Source organism: Nerophis ophidion, linkage group LG06 (assembly GCF_033978795.1).
Source record: "Nerophis ophidion isolate RoL-2023_Sa linkage group LG06, RoL_Noph_v1.0, whole genome shotgun sequence".
NCBI classification, from domain to species: Eukaryota; Metazoa; Chordata; class Actinopteri; order Syngnathiformes; family Syngnathidae; genus Nerophis; species Nerophis ophidion.
The window spans coordinates 46,995,325-47,022,564 of NC_084616.1; the positions used below are offsets into that span (position 1 = coordinate 46,995,325).

A 27,240-nucleotide genomic window follows, 5' to 3' on the forward strand; every position below is an offset into this window, starting at 1 on the left:
TTCCAGTGTGGTGGCCTATTTAAAGTTGTGAAACATTATACGCTTCTGTTGGAGATGGCTAAGTGCATGATGTGTATTACATGATCAGAAGCATCGCTCTATATTTATCAAATCATGAGGCTTGTTGTGACGCATGCAAATAAAGAACACCAGCCTCAGGAAATAAAACATGGTGCTGTCCACCCTGCAGACCTGTGGATCTTCAGAACCTCCTGTAGGATCCCTGCAGGGCAGGTAGGAACCTTACACATACAAACAAAGATTTTTATTATGTCTCTTTTGCTGCATTATTATCTTCAAGCCATTGTTAGAGATACCCTAAAAGTTGCTGCTAAACCAGACAGGATTATATCAACAAAGTGAAAAATGTTTACCTCAATCAAGAAGGCTTTGTTTTTGCTGTTAAGTTATTTAGCTAAAAAGACATCAACTTCTTTGAGTAAGGTTCTATCTTTGATTGTACAATTTAGTGATACATAGCTAGTCTAAGCGCTAACATGCTATTGTTTTAGTGACTTTCAAGTGCTTGTGTCCTTTTCGTTCACATCTCTTTTCAGGTCGTGTTGATTCGTTTATGTTAAAATGGAGGATTTTGAGTTCAGCGTGGAGATCTGCGACCGTGACTGGCAATGCTTTTATGAGGCGTGCGAAGAGTGTAGCCTGCGTCCTCCATTGCTGGCGACCGCATACGACTCTGGGCTGAGTGACGGTGATGACAAAAAGTATGCGCTTGTTGAAACCACACAGACAATTGAACAGAAGGGAAGCTTCCAAGAGTTGGATTACTCCCTAAACAGCACAGCCACCTACACCCATAATAACTTTTCTGTAAAGACTGGCCTCGGTCAACAAACCATCAGTGGAATGGAGAGTATCCTGTCAGGCAGTGAGGAAGATATTCACCTGCAGTCGGTCAATATGTTCTTTGAAGGCTTAAGAGAAAGCAAAGTGTCAAATCCAGAGGAGGTCAATCTATGCCGTAATGGACTAGAAGCCTGCTGTGATCAGCCAGCCAGAGATAAAACAATAGTTGGCAAAGGGAACGACATCAGTGAAATAAACACAGTAAAAAAAGCTTGGCCTGGCTCAGAGCTCAAGACTGACAAAACATTTATCAGAGGATGCATTGAGAGCGGAACCAATCAATCACCTCCTCATCAGCCTTGTGACCTACCTGATGGCAGTGTGTGCTCAGAAAGGAAAGAGGCAGACATTTCCCAATCTTGTCATCCCAGAAAGAGGGATCACAAGGAGGACCCTCCTGGGTCAAATTCTCCTTTGACTTCAGTTAAAAAGAAGCGAAAGCGGAAAAGACGACTCAGTGTGTTGTCAGCCCAGAGTGGATATGACAGACATACAAACGAGGAGCAAGATCTGACTTCATGTCTTAGCAGTACTGGGTTTGTATCTCAAACTGAAGAACAAAAGATGGACTTGTTGGTCACAAATGATCTTAATAGGGTCATTCTTCCATGTGGAAGTCCATGTCAAGATAAAAGCAGGAGAGATGAACATAAAGATGATTTACTGAGTGAAGAGTATGCTTATGGTGTGTGTTTTATTCCTCTTTGTTGTGACGCTAAATTAAATCTGGAAGGCAGCAAAGCAGAAGTCAAGTCGGTTACCGACTGGGATTGTGATGATGGTGATGCTGTGGAAGGTTGCCAGAGTGACAAAATATACTCTGCTAAGTCTGTCCTGGCCGTTGAGGCTCTACATTCTGTCAGAGACATGCGCACAGGGTGTCAAAGAGAGACTGAGGCCCAGCAACAGATGGAGCTGGAGGGTCATAACCTGGATCAAAATAATCACAATTCTGAAAAGGCTGATCTTTCATTCATGTCTGATACTCAAAACTTAACCTTAACCAACACGGATCTCCAGAGGTGTAAAAACAAAGGGTACCCAATGGATGAATTAACAACTGATTTTGTGGATTTATTACGTCATAAAAGCTTGCGGACCAAAAGACCTTCCAGTAAAGTTATTAAAGAAACAGAACATCATTGGAGTTGTGACGACGAAAGTCCCAATTTGTCCGATGGTATTCCAAGTACCAATAAGGGTAAAACAAATGCAGAGTCGTCAATGTCTAAAAACCCACCTCCATCATCCTGCTGTGCAAGAGACAAAACGAATACAGTGTCTCCCTATGAATTAAACATTGCTTGTTCTTCATCTCCCTGTCCAAATGACACCAGAGATAGAAGTGGTAAAACGTCCCCAACCATGGCCTCACACCAGGAAGCAGATCATGACACAGGATTATTATCAACCAAGTTAAAGTTTGACAATGAAAGCACCATCCCAACATCAAGACATGGACATCCTGTTTTTGTAATGTCTTCTTTTTGGAGTGAGATGGAGAAGCTGACAATAAATGACATCCTGGGTTTGAGAAAGAAGAATGAGGAACCAAGCGATTCCGGCTTTCTTTCTGAGCCTGTTGAGTCCGATTCACTGCAAACGGGTGAAGACACATTTAAACATCGTAAAGCAGTCAAGTCAAATCCTGTTTCCAAGTCAACAAAGTGTGTACTGCTATGGGAAAGTGAACCCTCGCCACCTTGTGACGTTCTTCCTGAGACGATGAAGGTGAAGTCCCTGGCTGGTTCACTTGGACATGGAAGCCTTCCAAAGGGGCTTCGGACAATTTCAAAAAATCTAAGCGTGTCCAATCTGCAAGCTCTGGATTCAGAGTCGTGCAGCAAAACATGGGTAGGCCAAAGTTTGCAAACCTTCGAAGAAAGAGAGTTGGACTATTTAGGCGATGGAGATACACAGACTTCATCTTCATCAACACTCAGCTACAGTTTCTCCCTCACCGATATATTCCAGTACTTCTTTGGAAGAAATCAAGACGTTTCAAGCCAATCAGCTACAGATGACACCATAGACAGCACCATGCAAGGAAATTCTGTCCCTGAAACTTACCATCATTTCTTTTCCCAGTTTGATACGGACACCTTTTTCTATCCTTTTGTCACAGAACATAAGCACAAAAAGTCATTACCAGTTAAAAAGCTAGACTTCCCTGAAGCCTATGAATACTTTTTTGCTTCCTCTTCTTGTTCGGATGATTCCTCAGAAGACGAGGATGATGAAAGCCGTGGTCCAGTCAGAGTTGTGAGCAGGTTCAGCCAAAAATCAGGTGCCACTCATTCCTTAATTGACACGTATGAGAACTTCTTCTCTGATGGCGACATGCGAGACAGTTTCTTTTGGAAAATGACATTCTCTTTTAGGAACGTTCACCTCAGTGGACGTGCAATCCAGAACAAGAGGTCAAGCCCTTTGTCTCTTGTACCCATGAAGCAAAATGTTCAATCCCTTGCGAAAACAACCCCTCCTCTGAGACTTTTAGGGCACATGGACGGTCCTGATCCACTTGTCCTTCAAAGGGAAGATACAATCTCTAGATGGATATCGACACAACCATACGGATATGAGGACTTGCAAAGAGCTGTTCCAAATCCAAGTAAGATCATATAAAGTCACATAAACAGAGGTAGACTCGGAAGCTCTGAAAAGGCATTTTGCTTCATTTAACTTACTAATGAACCTATTTTGTAACATTAGTGGGTGTTCAGCTAGCCACATCTCGTGTTGCTTTTCTAACGGGCAAGATTGTTATTATAGTGCTTAGACAAGCTTCCAAAAATACCAAGCAGTAACATAAACTAATAGGTTTAACAGATTTGTCATGCTGTGTCATTAATTACAACAGTTGAACATTAAATAAAAATAACATTTGCATGCGCTGTTGTAGTGACTCACCTCTGGATGCTGGATCATTATAGTCACATTCCACAGTCTCTACTTGGCTGCAGAGGTCTGTTTTCTTGTTGCCGTCATTCTCCTACATTGGTATTTTTGTGTTAACATCAACATTTTGTTGTTCCTAATTTGTTGTTTTAAGATTGTATCTATATGTTACCTATTGTAAACCAGAACTAAGTTGATGATATGTATTTATATAAGATTACAGGAAGTGTTTTTCGAATAAGGTGTATTAGAGTCTAGAGCCATGTCCAGGCGAGAACAATTTTAGGTAAAGTATTGTATAGATTCTGTCACGATCGAGATGTGACAGCAAGGTGAGGTGAACCCAATTACAAGTATGAAATTAGAATCAAAAGTAACACGTTATAATTAACAGGAATGTAAAAAATGCAAAAACAGGAAAAAGCTGGGAGCATATAAATATGGAGCAGGACTCCTCACAAGCAGCTTCTGATGACCTGACGAAGACTATACGGCCAACTGAAAACCTGAGGTGCGTTCTATTTGTCCTGGGTAGTCTGAATTTTCAGGTAATTTCTTGAAAGTTTCAACTGGTCGGATTTCCTATACGAAAAGTCAGAGTCTTCAGCACCCTGAAGTGGCTTACAAAGGTGACCACCAGTGGTTGTGTGGAATAATAGATGTGTCTGTAATACCCCTTAATAACACTTCTGAGCAGTTTGGTTTAATTTAGTTTAGTTTAGTTTAGTTTAGTTTAGTTTAGTTTAGTTTAGTTTAGTTTAGTTTAGTTTAGTTTGTTATTTCTTCAGTCATTGGTCAACAAAATAAACAAACAGTTTTACACGAACAAACAGTTGTACATTCAAAAATTAAAAATGTTGCAGACCTAAAGGGTTTAGGCTGAAGTTGAACACTTATTGCGCCTAACTCTATAAACAATGTCAAATACAAGATGAGCTTCCAAAAATTATGAAATGTCCTTTGTACAGCATATTATAAATACACTTTGTACACAACATAAACATTGTTCAATTATATACAATTATACATGTAATGTTGGAAGTTTATATATGGTAATGTTACTGTATTGTAATTTATCATTGTTTTTTTTAGGTGTTTTATGCGTTCTACTTTTCTAGCAATAGCATCTGTATTTCCTTTTCATTCATCATTTTTGAAGGTTGCATATTTACCAAGAAGTAGCTTTTATTCGGGCAGCACAGTACAGGGGTTAGTGCGTCTGCCTCACAATACGAAAGTCCTGAGTTGTCCTGCGTTCATCCCGGGCTTGGGATCTTTCTGTCTGGAGTTTGCATGTTCTCCCCAAAACTGCGTGGGTTCCCTCCAGGTACTCCAGCTTCCTCCCACCGCCAAAACCATGCACCTGGGGATAGGTTGATTGGCAACACTAAATTGGCCCTAGTGTGTGAATGTTAGTGTAAATATTGTCTGTCTATCTGTGTTGGCCCTGGGATGAGGTGGCGACTTGTCCAGGCTGTACCCCGCCTTCCACCCACCCGAATGCAGCTGAGATAGGCTCCAGCACCCCCCGCGACCATGAAAGGGACAAGCGGTAGAAAATGGATGGATGGATAGTTTGTATTCAGATGAGGCAAGCACAAGAATAGCGTTTGTGGGTGTGGCTATGTTGATTTCCACCTTCGTAACTGGAAGGCTCATAACTGACGTCATTCCCAGCTCTGAATTCCAACATCTGTGGTAGATGGAACGCACCATAAACACATCGACTAATTAGATTACTCAATACACCTGTGCTAAAGAAAGGAGAGACCTGATTGGAGGAAACAAGGGTAGAGCAAGACAAAGGTGTGACTCAGGACAAAAACAAGCACATGTGGAACAAAACACAGGACAACCAGAAACCGATCCTCAATTGCGGGATTTCATCCACATGGCAACGGAATTTTGGGTGCCCTGCAACGAAATGTTTTGAGAATGGGAGGTAGAATAGGAAAATCTTTTTGAAATTGATTGATTGAAACTTTTATTAGTAGATTGCACAGTACAGTACATATTCCGTACATTTGACCACTAAATGGTAACACCTTAATAAGTTTTTCAACACGTTAATCAATTCATGGTAAAAATTGAGTTCCCTGACCGGGAATCGAACCCGGGCCGCGGAGGTGAGAGCGCCGAGTCCTAACCACTAGATCACCAGTGATCTAACAACACAGCCTTGTCATTGTCATGTGGACAAGCAAACTACTACTCCTCCACATTATTCTGATATACGTTTGTTGTCTTTTAATCCATTGGTCCCCAACCTTTTTTGCACCACGGACCGGTTTAATTTAAGCATTACTTTCAGGGCACGTCTTTCCACTTGTGCTAGATAAATACAGCAAAAAAGAAGTACATGAAAGATACAACTCACTCTAACGCTGAATTAGTGGGAGCCCTAGGCTTGTTTAGTTTTATTTTGCAATGAGGTTACCATCAACCTGCTGGGGACTGCAGATGGAAATCAGCCTTTGGCTACAATCTGTCACATTTATATTGGACATGTTCATTAATGTGCATTGTATCATGTCACAGAGTTATAAAAAATATAACAAATGGCAACTTCCTATAAGGACTCTTATTGTAAATTTATCTATAAACAAGCTTTTTGGTGTGTCCAGTGGGACAGGTGAAAGTTAAGTCGGAGAAAATGCAGTTGTTTACAAATGATTCATCTGCGGCCCGGTAGCGAATGCGTCACGGACCGGTACTGGTGTCTATTTTGATCTTGACTTAAATAAGTAATTGTACTTTGATGTCCAGACAAGAGTTTTTTGCAAGTGTTCACCATTAACCTCATCTTGTGTGTTTTTTTGCTGTCTGTGCCTGTTTACAGCACCGCATGTGTGTGTGGCATATGCATTACATTGTTTTCACCACGTGATCCAGGGGTCAGCAACCTGTGTCTCCCTGGACCTTTTCAAAAATGTGTGAAAATAGAAAAAGATGAGGGGGAAAATATATTTTAGTTTTAATATGGTTCCTGTAAGAGGACAACATGACACAAACCTTCCGAATTGTTAGAAATCCCACTATTTATTAAACATGATTCACTGATGAGAGTATTTGGCGAGCGCTGTTTTGTCCTACTAATTTTGGCGGTCCTTGAACTCACCCTAGTGTGTTTACATTAATAACTTTCTTCAAGGAGGCCATAGAAAGACATATTTTATGCCACTCGATTGCTTGTCTCATTTTGTCCATCAAACTTTTAAAACTGTGTGCGAATGCACAAAGGTAAACTTTGTTGATGTTATTGACTTTTTGGAGTGCTAATCAGGCATATTTGGTCAGTGAATGACTGCAAGCAAATCCATGCTAACACGCTGTTTAGGCTAGCTTTATGCACAGTGGGGCAAAAAAGTATTTAGTCAGCCACCGATTGTGCAAGTTGTCCCACTTAAAATGATGACAGAGGTCTGTAATTTTCAACATAGGTACAACTCAAATGTGACAGACAGAATGTGAAAAAAATCCAGGAATTCACATTGTAGGAATTTTAAGGAATTTATTTGTAAATTATGGTGGAAAATAAGTATTTGGTCAACCATTCAAAGCTCTCACTGATAGAAGGAGGTTTTGGCTCAAAATCTCACGATACATGGCCCCATTCATTCTTTCCTTAACACAGATCAATCGTCCTGTCTCCTTAGCAGAAAAACAGCCCCAAAGCATGATGTTTCCACCCCCATGCTTCACAGTAGGTATGGTGTTATTGGGATGCAACTCAGTATTCTTCTTCCTCCAAACACGACGAGTTGAGTTTATACCAAAAAGTTCTATTTTGATTTCATCTGACCACACGACATTCTCCCAATCCTCTGCTGTATCATCCATGTATCCATTTTGGCACCATCTGTGTCAGCGCTTTTACATCCCTCGTTTCTGACTTGCTGTTGGAGCACTGATTGTTTCCACCTGTCCCGGCTTGATGATTAGACTCACCTGCCAGCAGTGGTGGGTAGAGTAGCCAGAAATTGTACTCAAGTAAGAGTACTGTTACTTTGGAGATTTATTACTCAAGTAAAAGTAAGGAGTAGTCACTCAAATATTTACTTGAGTAAAAGTAAAAAGTATGTTGTGAAAAAACTACTCAAGTACTGAGTAACTGATGAGTAACCGGAATACGGCAACAAATAATGCACAAAAACATAAAAATAGCAATGAGCAAATTCAGAGCCAGGAATATCTCTTAAGCAACTAAAACAGTTATATATATTAAATAATCCATCCATCCATTTTCTACCGCTTATTCCCTTTCAGGGTCCCATTAAAATAAAATTTAAAAAATGGCACATTGAGCCACAATAACTTAACAGCACCATAGCCTCAGTAGGCATTCATTGATTTGATTGATTGATTGATTGATTAAAACCTGTATTAGTAGATTGTACAGTACAGTACATATTCCGTACAGTTGACCACTAAATGGTAACACCCCAATAAGTTTTTCAACGTTTATCAATTACTTAGTAAATGACCAAGTCGAGGTGATCTACCTCATATATACATATACATACACACACAAATCATTTATACCCACATATCATATATATATATATGTATATATATATATATATATATATATATATATATATATATATATATATATATATATATATACACATATATATATATATACATTTATATATACAGTATATAATTTATATTTATTTATTTTGCCATTTTTGTTCACATGTTGAAGGTGTTTTAATGAATATACATGCATGTTTAACATATAGATTCCTATCTTTCATGAAGACAAGAATATAAATTGGTGTATTACCTGATTCTGATGACTTTCATTGATTGGAATCAGACGTCCACGATTCAAATGGAGGAGAAAAAAAGTTCCTCTTTTCTGTCTAATACCACATGAAAGTCGTTGGTTTTTGGCATCTTATTTGTCCAGCTTCCATATTCGTTTCTATACACTTTACAAGAAATACATTGGCGGCCAACTCCGTATCTTGCTAGCTTGTTTGCCCTGGCTTTCGGAGACTCTTATTTTGTAAGCGCAGGCGCGATGGAGCGGCACTTTTATTGTGAAGACAGGTTGAAATAAAAAGTGACTTTTTTCCCTTTACACTTTGATTGATTTATTGAAACTTTTATTATTAGATTGCACAGTACAGTACATATTCCGTACAATTGACTACTAAATGGTAACACCGCAATAAGTTTTTCAACTTGTTTAAGTCGGGTCATGTGACCGCCTGGCTCTGTTTGATTGGTCCAACGTCACCAGTGACTGCATGTGATTGGTGAAACGCAGGCATGCGTGGATTCTACTTTGAAGCTCTGTCATTAACCAAAACAAACATTAATAGATCGATAAAAAAAAGTAGCGAGTAGCGAGCTGAATGTAGATAAATGGAACGGAGTAAAAGTAGCGTTTCTTCTCTATAAATATACTCAAGTAAAAGTAAAAGTATGTTGCATAAAAACTACTCGTAGAAGTACAATTTATCCCAAAAGTTACTCAAGTAAATGTAACGAAGTAAATGTAGCGCGTTACTACCCACCTCTGCCTGCCAGGAAAGCTTTTCATGCCCGGTAATCTCCTTCTGACATTGCTGGTTCATTGTTTGTCACAGTGCATGTGTTGTTTACCTATATTCCTTCATGACTTAAAAGCATACTTGCCAACCCTACCGGATTTTCCGGGAGACTCCCGAAATTCACGCCCCCTCCAGCTCCATGCGGACATGAGTGGGGACAGCCTGTTTTTACGTCCGCTTTCCTGTTATATCAACAGCTTACCTGCCCAATCACGTTACAACATCTACGGATTTTAATAAAAAACTGCACACACAAGGAGACAAAGCAGAAGAACGAGGAAGTTACAGCCATGGCGACGCCGTCTATAATAGAGTGATTCTATGTTGTCTGTTGCCATCTCCTGGTGAATGTTAGCTATAGTGTTATGGGGTTGCTTTTTGATTGGCCAACGATTTACGTGGTGTTGTGCACCTGACAGCAAGTGACTCTTGCAAGTACGCAAATGGCAGAACAAAGGTTACTCAAATTGTGAAAGGTAAGTGTTGTTGTTGTTTATTTTAGTAACCAGCAAGCACAGTACAGCTAGTAGAACAACTGTGTTTCTATTACTGTGTATTTGATAGGTGCCGTCTGAAATTGAACTATTTCTTTTATTTATATATATAATAAAATACATATATATAGCTAGAATTCATTGAAAGTATTTCATACATATATACATTTATATATACATGAAATATATATGAAATACTCGAGTTGGTGAATTATACTCGTCCCCTCTTAACCGAAATCGGAGGTCTCAAGGTTGGCAAGTATGCTTAAAGGGACCGTCTTACCTACACATCGTCAGCCGTCTCTGCGTCCTTGGGCCACGCCAACAGCAACTATGTGACCCCATTAATATAATTCTACTAATTTCCACGAGCATGACACCATTAAGACTCTTTGAAAAAGGACTTTGGGATATTCAGAAATGTGCGACTAATTTGATGTTCTATTGCAATTACAGTGTTTAAAGTTTGGAATTTTGGTTAAATGGCCAGTGAAGTGTCTGTGCTATCGGAGTTTACAGACGGTTTTCGGTGATTTTCAGTCTTTTCCCACAGTCACGTGGCATACTTCAGCAGTAAAAAAGCAGATGGGACGTCATAACCTGACTCAATTTAACGAGTGTCCTTTCTAAGCAGGAAGGAGGCGCTCTAATTTGGTAAAGAGAGCAGAGGAAATGACCTAAACGACCCCACATGCAACTGCGGTGGATTGTATTAAAGACCACTGTAGTTATTTTGAACTTTAGCAGGACGTGGTGTCAATGTAAGAACCACACGTTGTCTGTCAAGCACGACATGGTAGGAAGTGCCAACATATCAAAGGGCTGTAATGCTCAGCTGTTGTTGTACTGAAGCCAACGATAGTGACCCTGACCTTTCATTGGCCTTCACGCTGTGCTGTTGCATTCTGGGATTGAAGATGTTTTGCTTTGTTCGCAGGGACAAATGCGTCCGTCCTCCCCTGCAGACAATCAGACATGTGTCTGGTCTGTATTGCTTTTGCTTCCTGGTTGCTGAAGACGGCAAACCCCCAAGTTGGAGACACATGGAAGGCGGGTATGTACAGTGTGGTATTTAACACAACGTGTCAAACTGGATTTAATCATTCCTGAAATGATTTCAATATTAGACGACAATATGTCCTCCCGTGTTAAATGCTAACTTTAACAATAATAATGATAGTGTTATCTGTTTAACTAGTACAGGGGTCGGCAACCCAAAATGTTGTAAGAGCCCTATTAGACCGAAAATCCATTAAAAAAAAAAAGAAAAAATCTGTCTGGAGCCCAAAAAATTGTACAAGCCTTGTATAAGTGTTATAATGAAGATAACACATGGTGTAAGTGTCTATATTAGCCTACTATCAAAATGACTGTGTTGCAGGCCTACAAAAATCTTTGTTGACAAAAATGTTGAAATGTAATATTCATTCTACACATTTTTACAACATTGGAAAACATTAGTAAAATGGAGACTTCTCAGACTATTTGGCGAGCGCCGTTTTGTCCTACTAATTTTGGCGGTCCTTGAACTCACCGTTGTTTGTTTACCGTGTGCAACTTTCTCGGACTTTCTGAGACGTGTTTTATTCCACCCCTTTTTTGTCTCATTTTGTCCACCAAACTTTTATTGTTGTGGGTGAAGGCACAAGGGTGAACTTTGTGGATGTTATTGACATGTGTGGAGTGCTAATCAGGCATATTTGGTCACTGCATGACTGCAAGCTAATCGATGCCAACATGCTATACAGGCTAGCTGTATGCACATAAGGCATCATTATGTTTGTAGGTATATTTGAGCTCATTTCATTTCCTTCAAGCCCTCTTAATTCAATTCATATTTGCATGTCTCATGGCACATTATCTGTATGTAATATTGGCTCCATTTCTGGTAGTTGTTTGTGTGCCTTGTTGTTCCAGACCACAGCAAACCTCCAAGGTTTCTCATTGTCATCCCAGTGGGTTCAGGTTTTTCTTGCCCTGATGTGGGATCTGAGCCGAGGATGTTGTTGTGGCTTGTGCAGCCCTTTGAGACACTCGTGATTTAGGGCTACACTGCAAAAACTGAAATCTCAGTAAGATTAAATATCTCAAATAAGGGTGATATTTGCTTATTTTCGGTCTGATAAGATAATTGTTGTCACTAAGCAGATTTAATATATTACACATTTATATATATATATATATATATATATATATATATATATATATATATATATATATATATATATATATATATATATATATATATATATATACAGTCTATTAATCCATCCATTTCTACCACTTATTCCCTTTGGGGTCGCGGGGGGTGCTGGTGCCTATCTCAGCTACAATCGGACGGAAAGCGGCGTACATCCTGGACAAGTCGCCAACACAGATAGACAGACAACATTCACACACTAGGGCCAATTTTTAGTGTTGCCAATCAACCTATCCCCAGGTGCATGTCTTTGGAAGTGGGAGGAAGCCTGAGTACCCGGAGGGAACCCACGCATTCACGGGGACGACATGCAAACTCCACACAGAAAGATCCCGAGCCCGGGTTTGAACCCCAGACTACTCAGGACCTTTGTATTGTGAGGCAGACGCACTAACCCCTCTGCCATTGTGAAGCCCTATACAGTATATATGTATATATATATATATATATATATATATATATATATATATATATATATATATATATATATATATATATATATATATATATATATATATATATATATATATATTTATATATGTATATATGTAGGCGGATCAGCAGCGCAGTGATGTCCCCAGCCGATACACAGGCAAGCAGTACATGGCCACCGGATCGGACCGGACCCCCTCCACAAGGGAGAGTGGAACATAGGAGAAAAAGAAAACAAACGGCAGATCAACTGGTCTAAAAAGGGAGTCTATTTAAAGGTTAGAGTATACAAATGAGTTTAAGGTGAGACTTAAATGCTTCTACTGAGGTGGCATCTCGAACTGTTACCGGGAGGGCATTCCAGAGTACTGGAGCCCGAAATGAAAACGCTCTATAGCCCGCAGACTTTTTTTGGGCTTTGGGAATCACTAATAAGCCGGAGTCCTTTGAACGCAGATTTCTTGCCGGGACATATGGTACAATACAATCGGCAAGATAGGATGGAGCTAGACCGTGTAGTATTTTATACGTAAGTAGTAAAACCTTAAAGTCACATCTTAAGTGCACAGGAAACCAGTGCAGGTGAGCCAGTACAGGCGTAATGTGATCAAACTTTCTTGTTCTTGTCAAAAGTCTAGCAGCCGCATTTTGTACCAACTGTAATCTTTTAATGCTAGACATGGGGAGACCCGAAAATAATACATTACAGTAATCGAGACGAGACGTAACAAACGCATGGATAATGATCTCAGCGTCTTTAGTGGACAAAATGGAGCGAATTTTAGCGATATTACAGAGATGAAAGAAGGACGTTTTAGTAACGCTTTTAATGTGTGACTCAAAGGAGAGAGTTGGGTGGAAGATAATACCCAGATTCTTTACCGTGTCGCCTTGTTTAATTGTTTGGTTGTCAAATGTTAGAGTTGTATTATTAAATAGAGGTCGGTGTCTAGCAGGACCGATAATCAGGATTTCCGTTTTTTTGGCGTTGAGTTGCAAAAAGTTAGCGGACATCCATCCATCCATTTTCTACCGCTTATTCCCTTTCGGGGTCGCGGGGGGCGCTGGCGCCTATCTCAGCTACAATCGGGCGCAAGGCGGGTTACACCCTGGACAAGTCGCCACCTCATCGCAGGGCAAGTTAGCGGACATCCATTGTTTAATTTCATTAAGACACGCCTCCAGCTGACTACAATCCGGCGTGTTGGTCAGCTTTAGGGGCATGTAGAGTTGGGTGTCATCAGCATAACAGTGAAAGCTAACACCGTATTTGTGTATGATGTCACCGAGCGGCAGCATGTAGATGCTGAAGAGTGCAGGGCCAAGAACGGAAGCCTGGGGAACTCCACACGTTACCTTAACGTAGTCCGAGGTAACATTGCTATGGGAGACGCACTGCATCCTATCAGTGAGATAAGAGTTAAACCAAGACAGGGCTAAGTCTGACATACCAATTCGTGTTTTGATACGTTCTAATAAAATATTATGATCGACGGTATCGAAAGCAGCGCTAAGATCAAGGAGCAGCAACATAGATGACTCATCAGAATCCATCGTTAGCAATAGATCATTAGTCATTTTTGCGAGGGCTGTCTCAGTAGAGTGATTTGCCCTGAAACCGGATTGAAAGGTTTCACATAGATTGTTAGACGCTAAGTGTTCATTTAACTGCTCCGCAACAATTTTTTCGAGAATTTTTGAAATAAAGGGAAGTGAGACACCGGTCGGTAGTTTACCATGAGGTCAGGATCGAGGTTAGGTCTTTTAAGGAGAGGATGAATAACCGCTTTTTTGAATGCTAGGGGAACAGCGCCCGAGGAAAGTGATAAGTTTATAATATTTAGCACTGATGGACCTAATAATACAAAGAGCTCTTTGATAAGTTTCCCAGGAAGTGGGTCAAGTAAACATGTTGTTTGTTTTATTCCATTTACACGTTGTAACAATTCCTCTAATGTTATTTCCTCAAAATGAGAGAAACTATTTTGGAGGGCAGTATCCGCCGGATATACAATCGTATCTGTGTTAATAGAACCCATTTGTAGCTGGGACGCATTGTCTTTAATCTCCTTTCCAATGACTTCAATTTTCTTATTAAAGAATTGCATAAAGTCATCAGCTGAGTGGGTGGAGCTACTGGAAGGGGTCCCTTGTTGGGTTAGCGATGCTACCGTACTAAAGAAAAATTTAGGATCGTTTTTATTATGGTGGATGAGATTTGAGTAATATTTAGCTTTAGCTAAGGTAAGCATGTGTTTATAAGTTATTAAACCATCACTCCATGCTTGATGGTGCACCTCAAGTTTAGTCGTGCGCCATTTGCGTTCCAGCTTTCTACATAATAATTTCTGAGCTCTAGTTTCTTCTGTAAACCACGGGGTACGCTTTTTTCGAGCCTTTTTTAACTTTAGCGGTGCTATGTTATCAATGGTTTCGCGCAGGGCGTCGTTAAAGTTGTTAGTCAGGTTATCAATAGAGCCCACATATTTTGGGAATGGTGCCATTACCGAGGGCAGTAGGTCAGCAAGAGTTGTCGTTGTGGCCGTATTAATGTTGCGGCTGCTATAGCAGTTATTATTATTATTAGTTTGATGAACATGCGTCTGAACCTCGAATTTTATAAGGTAATGATCGGACAATACTTTAGTATACGGGAGTATCGTAATTTTGGAAACGGTGATACCCCTGACAAGCACTAGGTCTATCGTATTACCGTTGCAATGCGTGGGTTGATTTATTATTTGTGTAAGACCACAGCTATCAATTATAGTCTGGAGCGCTACGCACTGTGGGTCCGATGGGGTATTCATATGGATATTAAAGTCCCCCATTATGATTATATTATCGGCGTACGTCACTAGATCAGCAACAAACTGTGAGAATTCACTGATAAAGTCCGAATAGGGCCCTGGGGGGCGGTAGGTAGCAGCCAGGTGTAGAGGCAGCGGTGTGACAGACCTCATAGTAAGCACCTCAAAAGATTTATATTTATTATTTATGTTAGGACTAAGGTTGAAGTTTTCGTTGTATATTAGTGCGACCCCCCCCGCCCCCCACCCCCCCCCCACCCCTTTTAAGGGGACGGGCAATATGCGCATGTGTAAAGTTAGGAGGACATGCCTCATTTAGCGCAAAAAAGTCGTTTGGTTTAAGCCAGGTTTCGCTGAGACCGATGACGTTAAGATTGTTGTATCTAATGATATCATTAACTAACAACGTTTTGGGAGACAATGATCTTATGTTTAAAAACCCATATTATAGGTAGTGGGGTGTTTTAGGGAATTTTTGATCAAATTATCCGTAGTAGCAATACTAATAACGTTGTGTTTATTATGCCCAGTGCATTTAGTGTAATTACGACCATATCTAGGAATTGATACAACGGGAATTTTCCGATTGTTTGTTTGTTGCTTTGATAAACTGCACGCATCATAGTTTGCCACCTCAGTAGAACACATGTCCAACTCTGAAACAATCAAAGCAGAAAAAACTTGTTCTAATTTAACTGACTCCTTACCCAGACCAGTAGTCTCGCATCTTCCATTTAAATCCGGCTTCAGGATGGAGGGAAGTGGTGTTCTGTGGGGATTAGCCTTCTGCTTTGTTTTTAGCCCCGCTCGACATCCGCGTTTCCGATCACACCGCTGGCGTCTGCTACGTAGACGGCCCCCGCTGCTACTATACTCCCCTGCTTCACAGGCCGCTGGATGTAGCCGCCGAAGTATTCCCATGCTAGTTAGCAGGTCTAGCAAGCACGCGTCTATCAGTCCAAAACGGCCCGATATGTCCACATCCAGAAGTGTCTGGCGGTCGTACGTGATCACGGAGTGACCACGATGTGAGCCAGCCATAAAGTTTGCAGAGTTGTCCGGTATTTCTGCCAAATGTTTCATCTTCAGCAAGAGCTCCGCGATGCTGCAGCCCGTCCGGGCGCCATTTTTTTGTTTATATATATATATATATATATATATATATATATATATATATAAACATATGCTCATTTTAAACTTTTATGCAGAGAGGAAAATCACAACTAAGTCAATTGACCAAAACTGTATTTATTAAACAGTTCTTACGCAGCGGCACAAATATTCATGTCATTTCAAAACAGAAAGTGCAAGATTGTCAGAGACATTTCAAAACAGGCTATTAGTGCACTTTTGTGCATGATGTCACTAAGATGACATAACAAAACGTCACTAAATTAAAGTGCACTTTTTGTACAGAACGCCACTACAATAGTTTAAAACAAATAAAGTGCAGTTTTGTGCATGATGTCACGCAAGATATTTGAATAACTGTCAACTAAAAATGAGCTGCATAATAGTAAATCAAATAGTGTATGTCCTTTGCTATGTGGTAGGTTCCTGCGGACGTTATCTCCTTCTGTTGTTGACTATTTTTTTCATAAGGTGTCGATCTGGAAATGGAAGACACCAGGCTCAATTGGGTCAGTGCTGGTTGCTTAGGCATGTGCTATCATGGCTGAGAGGTTAAGACCATGGACTAGAAATCCATTAGGTTCTACGCGCGGAGGTTCAAATCCTGCTGGTAATGCATCCGATTTTCAGCGCCCCCTGCGACCACAAAGGGAATAAGCGGTAGTAAATGGATGGGTGGTTACTTCGGCATTTTGTTGGGTGTGGCACCGGTCGGAGATGTTGACATACGGCGTTTCAAGCAGTCATTCTCTAGCGGGTGACAAATTAGTAGTGCTGCTACTTTTTGTAGCACCACTTTAGCCGCATACTTGACATGTAACAATTGTCTGTTCAACATCTTTGCGCTTGGAGCCAAACCGCTGCCAGACGATGGACCCCCTGCTGTTTTTCTTGGGAATGAATTCTCCTTCCTCCATTTGTTACCAGATTGGCACCTTTTCTCTCTCGTATTACCACTCGCACCGATCCATTTACACTACCTGCCACACCTAACTTTACCCATGCCGCTACCTCTCTGCTTGGCGAAAGCGTTATGACATTACACATGCGACAGTATGTGACGTATCTAACAAGGTGCGCTTGTTTTAATACTCTGTGAGAAGGTGAGACAAGAAAGAGTGAGAAAAGCCTGCAGTGTAATGCCCGCAGCTAAATACAACTGCATGAGAATGTATACTTGAATACTCACAAAATAGTAATTGTTAAAGTTATTTGGTGTCGAACCCCAAGATGCAGAGAAGGAGGCAGGCATTGAGCAAGAAAACACGATTTTATATAAATAATAGAACAAGAACAAACAAAGGGTATAAACAAAAAGCACGCACGTGCGCGGAATAACAAACTAAGGGAGCTAGCACTAGAAGCTAGAAAACAAAAAGGAACTTTAGCATGGAGCAAACAGGAAAAACTTGAAACAGCTAATTGCTAACAGAAACAGCTTACCGCTACGACAACCAGGACAAAATGTAGCACGACAGGTAGTAGCTGAAACAAAATGACATGACACGATAGCAACGACAAGTGCGACATGTGGCTACAACAATACAAGTCCGAATGACAATACAATGATCCAACAATTGACACAAGACAAAGCAGGTACAAAGAGGAGCGGGCTGATTGGCAACAGGTGTGGCCAGGTGCCAATCAGCCGCAGCTGAGGAGGAACACAGCACTTAGGGAACAAGACAGGAAGCTGACAAAATAAGAGCACGAGACAGGAACTAAAGACAGGAGATACTAAACACAGAGGAAACAGACAAATGCGGAGGAAAAAATTAAAACATAGACAAACTGTCAGGGGACAGCCTGACTGTAATTTTTTTAGATCGCACAGAGACAAACCCAGGATATATCGAGCATATTCGATATATCGCCCAGCCCTACACTGAAGCATGTTTAATATAAACAGTGGGATTCTAACAATTCGGAAGGTTTGTGTCATGTTTGTCCTCCTACAGAAACCATATTAAAAGAATCTATGTATATATATATTTCCCCCGTCTTTTTCCATTTGTCAAACATTTTTGAAAAAGCTCCAGACAGCCACTAGGACGGCGCTAAAGAGCCGCATGTAGCTCTAGAGCCACGGGTTGCCGACCCCCAAACTCGTATATTTCAATAGTGTGCTGATGACTCCTTTTTTTCCCCCATACAGTTCTGCTGGCCAACATTAGTGCTCTGTCTGCCATTCGATACCTGCGGAAGTTTGCCAAAGTGGAGGTGGCACCCACTCCTAACAAAAGTGTCTTACCGCCCTCAATGGGTCTTGATATATCTAAATGACTTGGCACTACATTTAGGATTAGGTTTAAAAAAAATCTGTGCTGATTTGCACATCTGTTAATGATCATGAGTTTTGTTGAAGACTGCTTTGAATGACCAAATTAATGTATTTTTATTCACATTAGGTTTTTTTGTATGTGTTAAAATCTTGGATGTACTGGAGGCACTTTAGTTCTATTTATTTCCCTTACTAAGTTTCCAATTAATGTTGATTATTCAGTAATTACTTTAATGACTGGAAATACCCTGGAAAAAACGTTTGTCGTGTGATTTAAAATTGATGTAAAAGTTTTTGTTTCATGTGTTTTATTGTGTTTGTCCGTGGTTGGGGGAGTCAATCAATTTTAAAGTCAATGTTTCGTTGTTTCTGCTAACTGACGCTAGAGGGCAGCATAAACTCATAAAACTTAGCTGGAAAAAAACCTCCTTGCAGATACAGTATGTCACCTTTTTTTTTGTATTGACCTTTTAATATGATTATGATATGTAGTATTATTCACAAATAAATTGAGAAATGTGTCATTGATGCTACTCTCCAGTAGGTGACACTGGTGAGCCTAGGCAAATGTAGGGTTTTGTAGACAATAGGTATTGTTAGAACAACCTTTTTTTGGGGCTACAAAAAATTAAATGCCAAATTTAGGCCTTATTTGGTGGCCCAGCCCAATTGTAGTGTGATCCAATGTAGTTCTGCACCGCTGCAAACTACAATGTTACAATAATACCTCTCTGACTAAACATGAATACCCTAAAACAGGGGTGTCAAATGTAAGGCCCACGGGCCGGTTTAGGCCCGCGAAAAGGTTTCAACAGGGCCCGCGGGATGAGTGTGCTAAGTACAAAAATGAGCCTACCTTTTTGAATTAAAGAAACTGCTTTTCTAAATGTGTCCACTAGATGTCGCAATAAAAATTATTTGTATCTTTGTAAATTATGCTACAAAAGTAAAAAAAAAAAAAAACATACTAAATGGTGCTAGTGCACCAGTCGAGGAAAATGGGTAAACTACATAAATAACATCCTGTAATTTGATATTGATATTATTTTTTCATCTTGATTAAAAATTAACACCAATGAGTTGACTGATGAACATTATCACATAATTTATTCAGAAACTATAAATAACGACCGTGCAAGGGGCGTGGCCTTAGGGCGTGCAGCAGAATGGGGTTTGCCAGGACCGGCCTTGAAGAAAGCGACAGGTGAGTAGATGGCCTAGGTGGGCTTTTTCATCTAATCACCTGTAGCCCTATATAAGCAGCAGCCGGGAGGAGAGAGGTTGTTGGAGCTGGAGGGAGAGCAACAGCAAGTCTGCCACATAGACGAAAACACTGGAAAGCAAACTGCGGAAATTATTACAGAATAAAACTGTATTGTAACCCTAAACCTGGCTCTCATGTCGGTGCTTGGTGGTCCGAAGAACCCCCTGGAGGGCAACCTCCACAAAGACAAATAGAGATAGAATTCTATTAACCGCAACATGTAATTGTAAAAAAACAAACAAAAAAAAACATGATTTGTTAATTTTTAAACAAAGAAAACAATCTGAAGTTGTCTTTATTTTTAATTTATCATGCCGTGATTTTACCAGTTCGGTAAGTCAGTTTGACACCCCTGCTCTAAATATTATGAATAGTATACTATTGTATACAAATACTTTGTAAATATGTTGATGCAGCTCTTGTACTGACTCACATTACAAGTGTGGTGACAATAAAAGACAATAAAATGGGTCAGCTTACTTTACCACTTTTATTTTTTCGATATAAATAAACACGTCAAACAAATATTAATCAAGAAGCCACTCATGTATCAGAAAGAAGCAGTAGTGCTATGACCACCTTGACTGTGGTCACCTGTTAGTCAAAGACAGGGTTGCATAAAACATAATAAAATGTACACTTTTTACAAAATATATACAATAAGTTCCTTAAAAACAAGCCCTGCTGGAATGTTTTTGATAGTTTTAACTAAAAAACAAAAACAAATAGAAATGCTGTAAATGCAATATAAAAACAAAATTAAAGTAAAGTTTGCTCCATCACATTTAAAAGGTGAAGTCTGCTTTGGACTTTTCAAAGAGTTTTTCTTCCATGTGGTTCATCTGCCTGCTGACACGTACAAACTTCTGACTCTACTGTACGCTTACTGGCCAGCACAATCTGCACCAGTTGACTTTATGATCCCTCAGATAAAGATCCGTTGTTTGCACACGCCTAGGCGAGTGCTGGCTTTTTTTGTTGTGTTTTATGACCATCTCTGCTGGGTCGCCATGGCACCAAGGCCTCTGGCCCCGCCGTGTAATCCGGTCCAGTGTGTGGGAATTCCAGACGTCGACTGAATCATCGGGGTATTGCGATCGTACTCCCAAATGTTGTCATAGTCTATTTCCTGGTCGTCTGGCTCTATGGGTTTGAGGTATGAATGAAAATCTGTCAAGGGCGACAAAGGACAGACATTTTATAATATATTCAAGCATTACGGTTTTGGAAACAGAACTCCCATATTGTGTATGGAGGTGTTTCTGCTCATTCAGTGCGGCATAGAAACATGTATCCGCTTGCTTGTGGCATGTGCTCATTGCAAAGAGAAATGCAGTGGCACGTAAGTTGACATCACGTCTCAATATGCACACTTTCTCCAATTGGAGCTCCTTTTACGCATGTCTAAATGGAGTCAAATAGACAGAAGTAATGGGAAAAATAAAAGTTATTACAGCTTCTACTCTTCTGTGAAGACTTTCTACGATTATTTGTCTATTCAACCGGCTGAACATTTGGGATGTTGGACCTGAGAGAAGACATGCTGCATCAGCATCTTTGTGGTAGTTTGTCTCATGTGTTTGACTTCTTTGTAGTTATTGGGGGTGTCCTGATCTGATATTATCGGTCTGATATCAACAAAAAAATATATCTATCGGATTTGTTTTGGGTGTGCATTTTAAATTAAGGATGTAACAATATGACAATTTCACATCACTGTTAATGTGACCAGTGTTGTTATTCTCTATCTATATTATATTATTTTCATATAAAATATAATAAAATATAATCCAATAATATATCAATACATATCATATGTAAATATTAGATATATTTTATATTGCTACTATGGTACATTTTTAGTCTACTTAATACCTGCATTATGCTTTCCATCCTTACCCTTTCCATCCTTTGAAACTGAACTACTGTGTGGAATAATTTCCCATATGGATCAATAAACTTTGCCTAAGTCTATGTCTAAGTTATTATTATTGTTATTATCTATCAGTGGTGTGCCGTCATGGCCAGCCAGGCCTTCTCTGCTGGCCTGACATAACCAGAAATCATGATCGTATTTAAAGATAAAATTATTTTTGTATTTACTTTCTAGACATTTTATTAGTAGACGCAGCATTGGCTGCTGTGACGCGGAAAATTCGGCCACCATCTTGAAGTGGTAATGAGGTGCCGGCGAGCAGCTGAAACTGACAGTTGACAGGTAGAAAACAAAGATGGGCTGGTGTTCAGCGTTTTCCTGCCCGAATGAGCGAACTGTTGAAAATAGGAATCGGGGGATTACTTTTCACAAGTAAGATTTAACTTTAACGTACTATTGGTTGTATTTCGTGAAAATAATATTACCACAGAGTTAAAAAGGAGCAAAGATCTTCAATAATACTGAAGTCGTAGCCGCTAGCAAACAAGAGTATGACCATAATAGAATTGCTAGTCAATGAAATTAATTACATTTAAAATGTCATACTTGAATAAAATAAGGTTAAATTAATGATGAAGAGAAAGATTGTAAAAGCCAACAGGGGTAAAAGTTAGGACTAAGGGGTGGTGTTTGGGGGCGGGGGGGCTACTATATGTTAGTTAACTAGACAATCAGATGGACAGTGGCTATACAGTGTTATACAAGTCTAAATTTAGTCTAGCTTTCCAACCCAATTTTGTTTCAAATACTAAAATTATGGGGTAAAATAGAATTTGGTTTTATTCTGATTCCAGTGAAACAGATTGGTGGTTTTAGATGATATAAAGACTTTCATGTGTTTATATGTGTTTATGTTTAAGTATTTGGCAGAAGCTTTTATCCAAAGCGACATACATAAAAAATACATATTAAACAATCACTGTACACATTATCATTTAAGGGAAGAATGTAATAGAAAATATCAATACAAAGTGTCAAGACAGAATAAACTCTGCTGCTGCAGCAACAGAGGTACAGTCAATAGGTCCCTAAAATATATATCAATCCAATCAATCCACTTTATTTATATAGCATATTTACACAACAAATAGATATCTAATGTGTTCATACATGTTTTATGTAGGATATACAAATGTATATATAACCTAATCATATTGTTTCTTAAACTTAAAAATAGCTGACCACTTTTTCCCCCTTCTCTGGGATTATATTCCCAGTTTTGATCTCGGACGTCTGGTCACTTATGCCACATTGGAATATTCTATTACTGTTAAGCAAACATTATAAAACACGCCAAAACATGTGTCCTTTATCATAGCTACATGTAGGATGAAAAAACGTGATATTCAGTGAGGTAAAATTAATTAAATGCGCTGACAGTTCATTGCTCCTGTCAAATGAATTGCACTGAGTGGAGTGCAACACCACTCCAAGATGGCGGCCCCGCGTCTCGTCAGCGCCAGTAGGCAGTAGCGCTCTATGCTGCGTCTACTTAGAAGATGTCTATGATCGCGATCATAGAGATCTTGTTGCAATAGCCAATCAGATCACACATTGTTGACAGTAGCCTCTCTAGGTAGCCTGATGTTAACGAGACTGTGATTGGACAATCCAAAGTAAGTATCCAATCACAAGTTTCAATTTAGCAGGATGCGGGAAGTATGGGGCCGTATCCAGACCGAGAAGGAGAACAAAACGATGATTAGGTGACCTGTACAGCTCCCGCTGTCTCAGGAAAGCACAGAGCATCCTAAAAGACCCATTCCACCCTGGGCACTGCCACCTAAAACTGCTACCCTCGGGCAGACGCTATAGGGTGCTAAAAGCGGGCACAAATAGACTAAAAAACAGTTTTTACCCAAGAGCCATAGTAGCATTAAACAGGCACTGATTGAGCACAATATGTCCATCATGTCCTCATGTGGCCTGTCTTTTAATTTAATTTTTTTTTCAGGACTATAATATTTTTTAGGACTATATATTTACCGGTCGATCTACATTCCCATCCTCACCTATGGTCATGAGCTTTAGGTCATGACCGAAAGAATAAGATCACGGGTACAAGCGGCCGAAATGAGTTTCCTCCGCCGTGTGGCGGGGCTCTCCCTTAGAGATAGGGTGAGAAGCTCTGTCATCCGGGATGAACTCAAAGTAAAACCGCTGCTCCTCCACATCGAGAGGAGCCAGATGAGGTGGTTCGGGCATCTGGTCAGTATGCCACCCGAACGCCTCCCTAGGGAGGTGTTTAGGGCACGTCCAACCGGTAGGAGGCCACGGGGAAGACCCAGGACACGTTGGGAAGACTATGTCTCCCGGCTGGCCTGGGAACACCTCGGGATCCCCCAGGAAGAGCTAGACGAAGTGGCTGGGGAGAGGGAAGTCTGGGTTTCCCTGCTTAGGCTGTTGCTCCCGCGACCCGACCTCAGATAAGCGGAAGAAGATGGATGGATGGATGGACTATAATGTGCAATAATGTTATATGTATGTGTGTATATATATATATATTTATGCATATATGCATGTGTGTGGATATATATACATATATATATATATAGATACATCTCTTATTTCTATCTTTTTTTACTATTTAGAATTACCATATTGTATATGCACCTGAGGGGATCTGCTCCAATTTCGTTGTTATTTGAACCTGTTCACTGCAATAATGACAATAAAACTCTATTCTATTCTATAAATTTGCAAGGCCATTTTCAAGAAGATCTTTAAAGAGAAGAGAAACTACATCTTAATAGACGATGTCGGCCAACCCCGGAAGCTAGCTTAGCTGTTCTGGCGATGAAATGGGGAACGGCGTCGAATAGGCGATACTAAATGTGAGTTCAAATATTTTATTTTTTTACTTTCAATACAATTTTTTTTTGCCATCTTAATTTTGACAGTATCACGTAAGATATGTGTTAATTGCTGATGCATTTTAATTGATTTTGAAATGGGCCGGAAAATAACCCGTTTTGTATACTGTTGATGTGATCCAATGCCCATTAGAGCGTAAATGTGTTCCTGTATAGTATTTCTCCAGTAATGGTCATGTGGTGACATCAATAATGGTATTTTGAGTGGTAATCTATGAAGTCAGACATCACTGAAGGCCTAGGTGGGAAACGCACGACCCGATAATACCTAGGTAACATCTGGGTATTATTGAATGTGATCAAAAATTACTTATACACATGCTCAAATCTCTAAAGGCCTTAGTGGCCACATGCGTGGACAGCACCTTTTAGCTCTTATTTTCAAAATGTTGTACACTCCTGAATTGGGGTCCTATGGCCCTTATGTGGACACTTACTGTATACTGCTATCTGGTGGTATCAAAAGAGTATAACACACAATGGAATTTGGGGAAAAAAAACAAAAAAAGTACAAGGTTGTTACTTATGAACTAAGTACATCATACAAAAAGATGATTCTTAGTTTTTTATTCTAATTAGGGTCCAATAAGCCCAAATAGCAAAGGCAAATAAAATAAAAATAAGCATGTAAACAAACAGCTTGGGCCTTAACAGGTTAAACCTAGTTTTATGTAAAACATATGATAAAATACCCATCCATCCATCCATTTCTACCACTTATTTCCTTTGGGGTCTCGGGGGGCGCTGCCGCCTATCTCAGCTACAATCGGGTGGAAGGCGGTGTACACCCTGGACAAGTGGCTACCTCATCGCAGGGCCAACACAGATAGTCAGACAACATTCACACTCACATTCACACACTAGGGCCAATTTAGTGTTGCCAATCAACCTATCCCCAGGTTTTACCCCAGGACTACTCAGGACTTTCGTATTGTGAGGCAGACGTACTAACTCCTCTACTACCGTGCTGCCTTTAATAAATTACATTGACACAAAATGTTCTTTCATTAGCAGAGGAAATATTCCATATTGTTGTGGCTTCTTAAGAGCCATATTATTTTTTTATTTTGGCGTTTAAAAATGTTTTTCTTTTTATTTGTGAGGGTTTTAGTGTGGGTTTTTTTAGCCATAAAAAAAACCCATTAGCCCTTACTTCTGTCACGTGAGTTCACTTCCTGTTGTCATATTCCCTTGAGTGGTAAATATATTAAGATTTTGTGTAAGCATTTATGATACTTCAGGAAATGAGCAGTATCAGCGGTCTGTGAGCTTATTAAAGTCTTATCAATTTTATGACATTTTTTAATCTAAAACAGTAATACTAACCATCACAGTTCATCATTATACCGGTTAGCGTTAGGCCCCCATCTAAAATCTACAATGCAAACAGTCCTGCAGCGAGTTTACTTGTGCAAAGCTGGACGGCCATTTACCAGATAAATGTCCTCCAATGTGCACAGAAGTTTGATCTTTCCTTGTAATTTAAAAAAGGTAATCTTGGTAGGCTCTCGACTGCTAGGAGCTAGCAACTACACAACAGCAAAGCACACAATAGGAGACAAGTTAGATACACGAAATTAGTGTCATTAATTGATTAGTGTTTTACATACCTACAATTGTTCTCTGAGTATTCAATTGATCAAGCCATTTATAACATTCCACCCTTCAAAATAAGAGTATGTATAGTGTCGGATTTGTACTGATATCGTATCAGATTAATATCGGTATTGGCCAATACTCAAGGCTCCAATTTTGATATCGTACCGGAAGTCTCACTTACATTGTGCTGCAGCTGTATTGTTTGCACATGTCATAGATTAACAGAGCAGTGTTTCCTCGCCTCGCTTTGCCTTCTCCTTACCTGGTGAGTAGTTGTTTAACAGATGAGACGTGTTGATCTCAAAGTTGGAGCCGAGGTGTGCCTGTGGACATACGTAAAAACACATAAATCTGTCACTTCCCGTGATCAACACTTAACAAGTATTCTCATCTTCACTCAACATCCACAGAACCCGATCATGTAACACATGCTGATCCGATACATACAAAGTCACCCATGCATGTAGTACCGCGGCATTCCAGAAACTGGAGTGCCCTGAGAGATGAGCGATGGTAAGCTTCTCACCTGCTCTTGTCCTTTTGAGGGCGCGGTCAACAGCTTGAGCCTCGACACGGCCTCGGCTCTTTGGTCAGCTTGGCTCCCCATGTCCGAGCCCAGAGCCTGTACCTGGGAGTTGGCCTGCAGCAGGCTTCTCCTGCTGTGTCTGCCCATTGGAGGGGTGCGCAGCTGGAAGTTCGTGGTTGGAAGCCAAGGCCCCTGCTGGTGATGGAACAGAGGAGTGGGCTCAGGCCAGTTCTCCTGTTGAGAGATAAAGGATTATGACTTCTGATCCTTAACTTATCTGATCACACAGATTCAATTGTACAAATTCAAATCGCATCGGGACTGACTAAATTTATGGTCATTTGAGCAGCACCAAATTGAATTTG

At 40.1% G+C, this 27,240-nt stretch overlaps 2 protein-coding genes across 2 annotated transcripts in view; one reads left to right on the forward strand and one right to left on the reverse strand.

The window, feature by feature from the left end:
* Nucleotides 1–85: 85 nt before the first annotated feature.
* On the forward strand, nucleotides 86–18,970 carry LOC133554791 (PPARGC1 and ESRR induced regulator, muscle 1). Its single transcript, XM_061903951.1, has 4 exons — nucleotides 86–234; nucleotides 558–3,478; nucleotides 10,761–10,877; nucleotides 18,552–18,970. Exons 2-4 carry the CDS (start codon nucleotides 583–585, stop codon nucleotides 18,677–18,679), a joined length of 3,141 nt encoding a protein of 1,046 aa, XP_061759935.1. The 5' UTR covers nucleotides 86–234; nucleotides 558–582; the 3' UTR covers nucleotides 18,680–18,970.
* Nucleotides 18,971–20,417: 1,447 nt separating this feature from the next.
* Nucleotides 20,418–27,240, reverse strand: part of plekhn1 (pleckstrin homology domain containing, family N member 1) — a 39,548-nt gene continuing 32,725 nt past the window's right edge. The window contains exons 14-16 of the mRNA XM_061903952.1: nucleotides 26,876–27,109; nucleotides 26,612–26,672; nucleotides 20,418–21,111 (exon numbers count right to left, since the gene is read on the reverse strand). Coding sequence (XP_061759936.1) covers nucleotides 20,927–21,111; nucleotides 26,612–26,672; nucleotides 26,876–27,109 — 480 coding nt within the window. The 3' untranslated portion in view covers nucleotides 20,418–20,926. The remainder of the gene's footprint in view (nucleotides 21,112–26,611; nucleotides 26,673–26,875; nucleotides 27,110–27,240) is intronic.

Bases quoted from the DNA above. Each gene is read 5' to 3' on its own strand.
- LOC133554791 (XM_061903951.1), top strand. From the start codon at position 583: ATGGAGGATTTTGAGTTCAGCGTGGAGATCTGCGACCGTGACTGGCAA. The intron at 3,479-10,760 runs GTAAGATCATAT...CTTTGTTCGCAG, and splicing joins AAGAGCTGTTCCAAATCCAA to GGACAAATGCGTCCGTCCTC. The intron at 10,878-18,551 runs GTATGTACAGTG...TCCCCCATACAG, and splicing joins TGGAGACACATGGAAGGCGG to TTCTGCTGGCCAACATTAGT.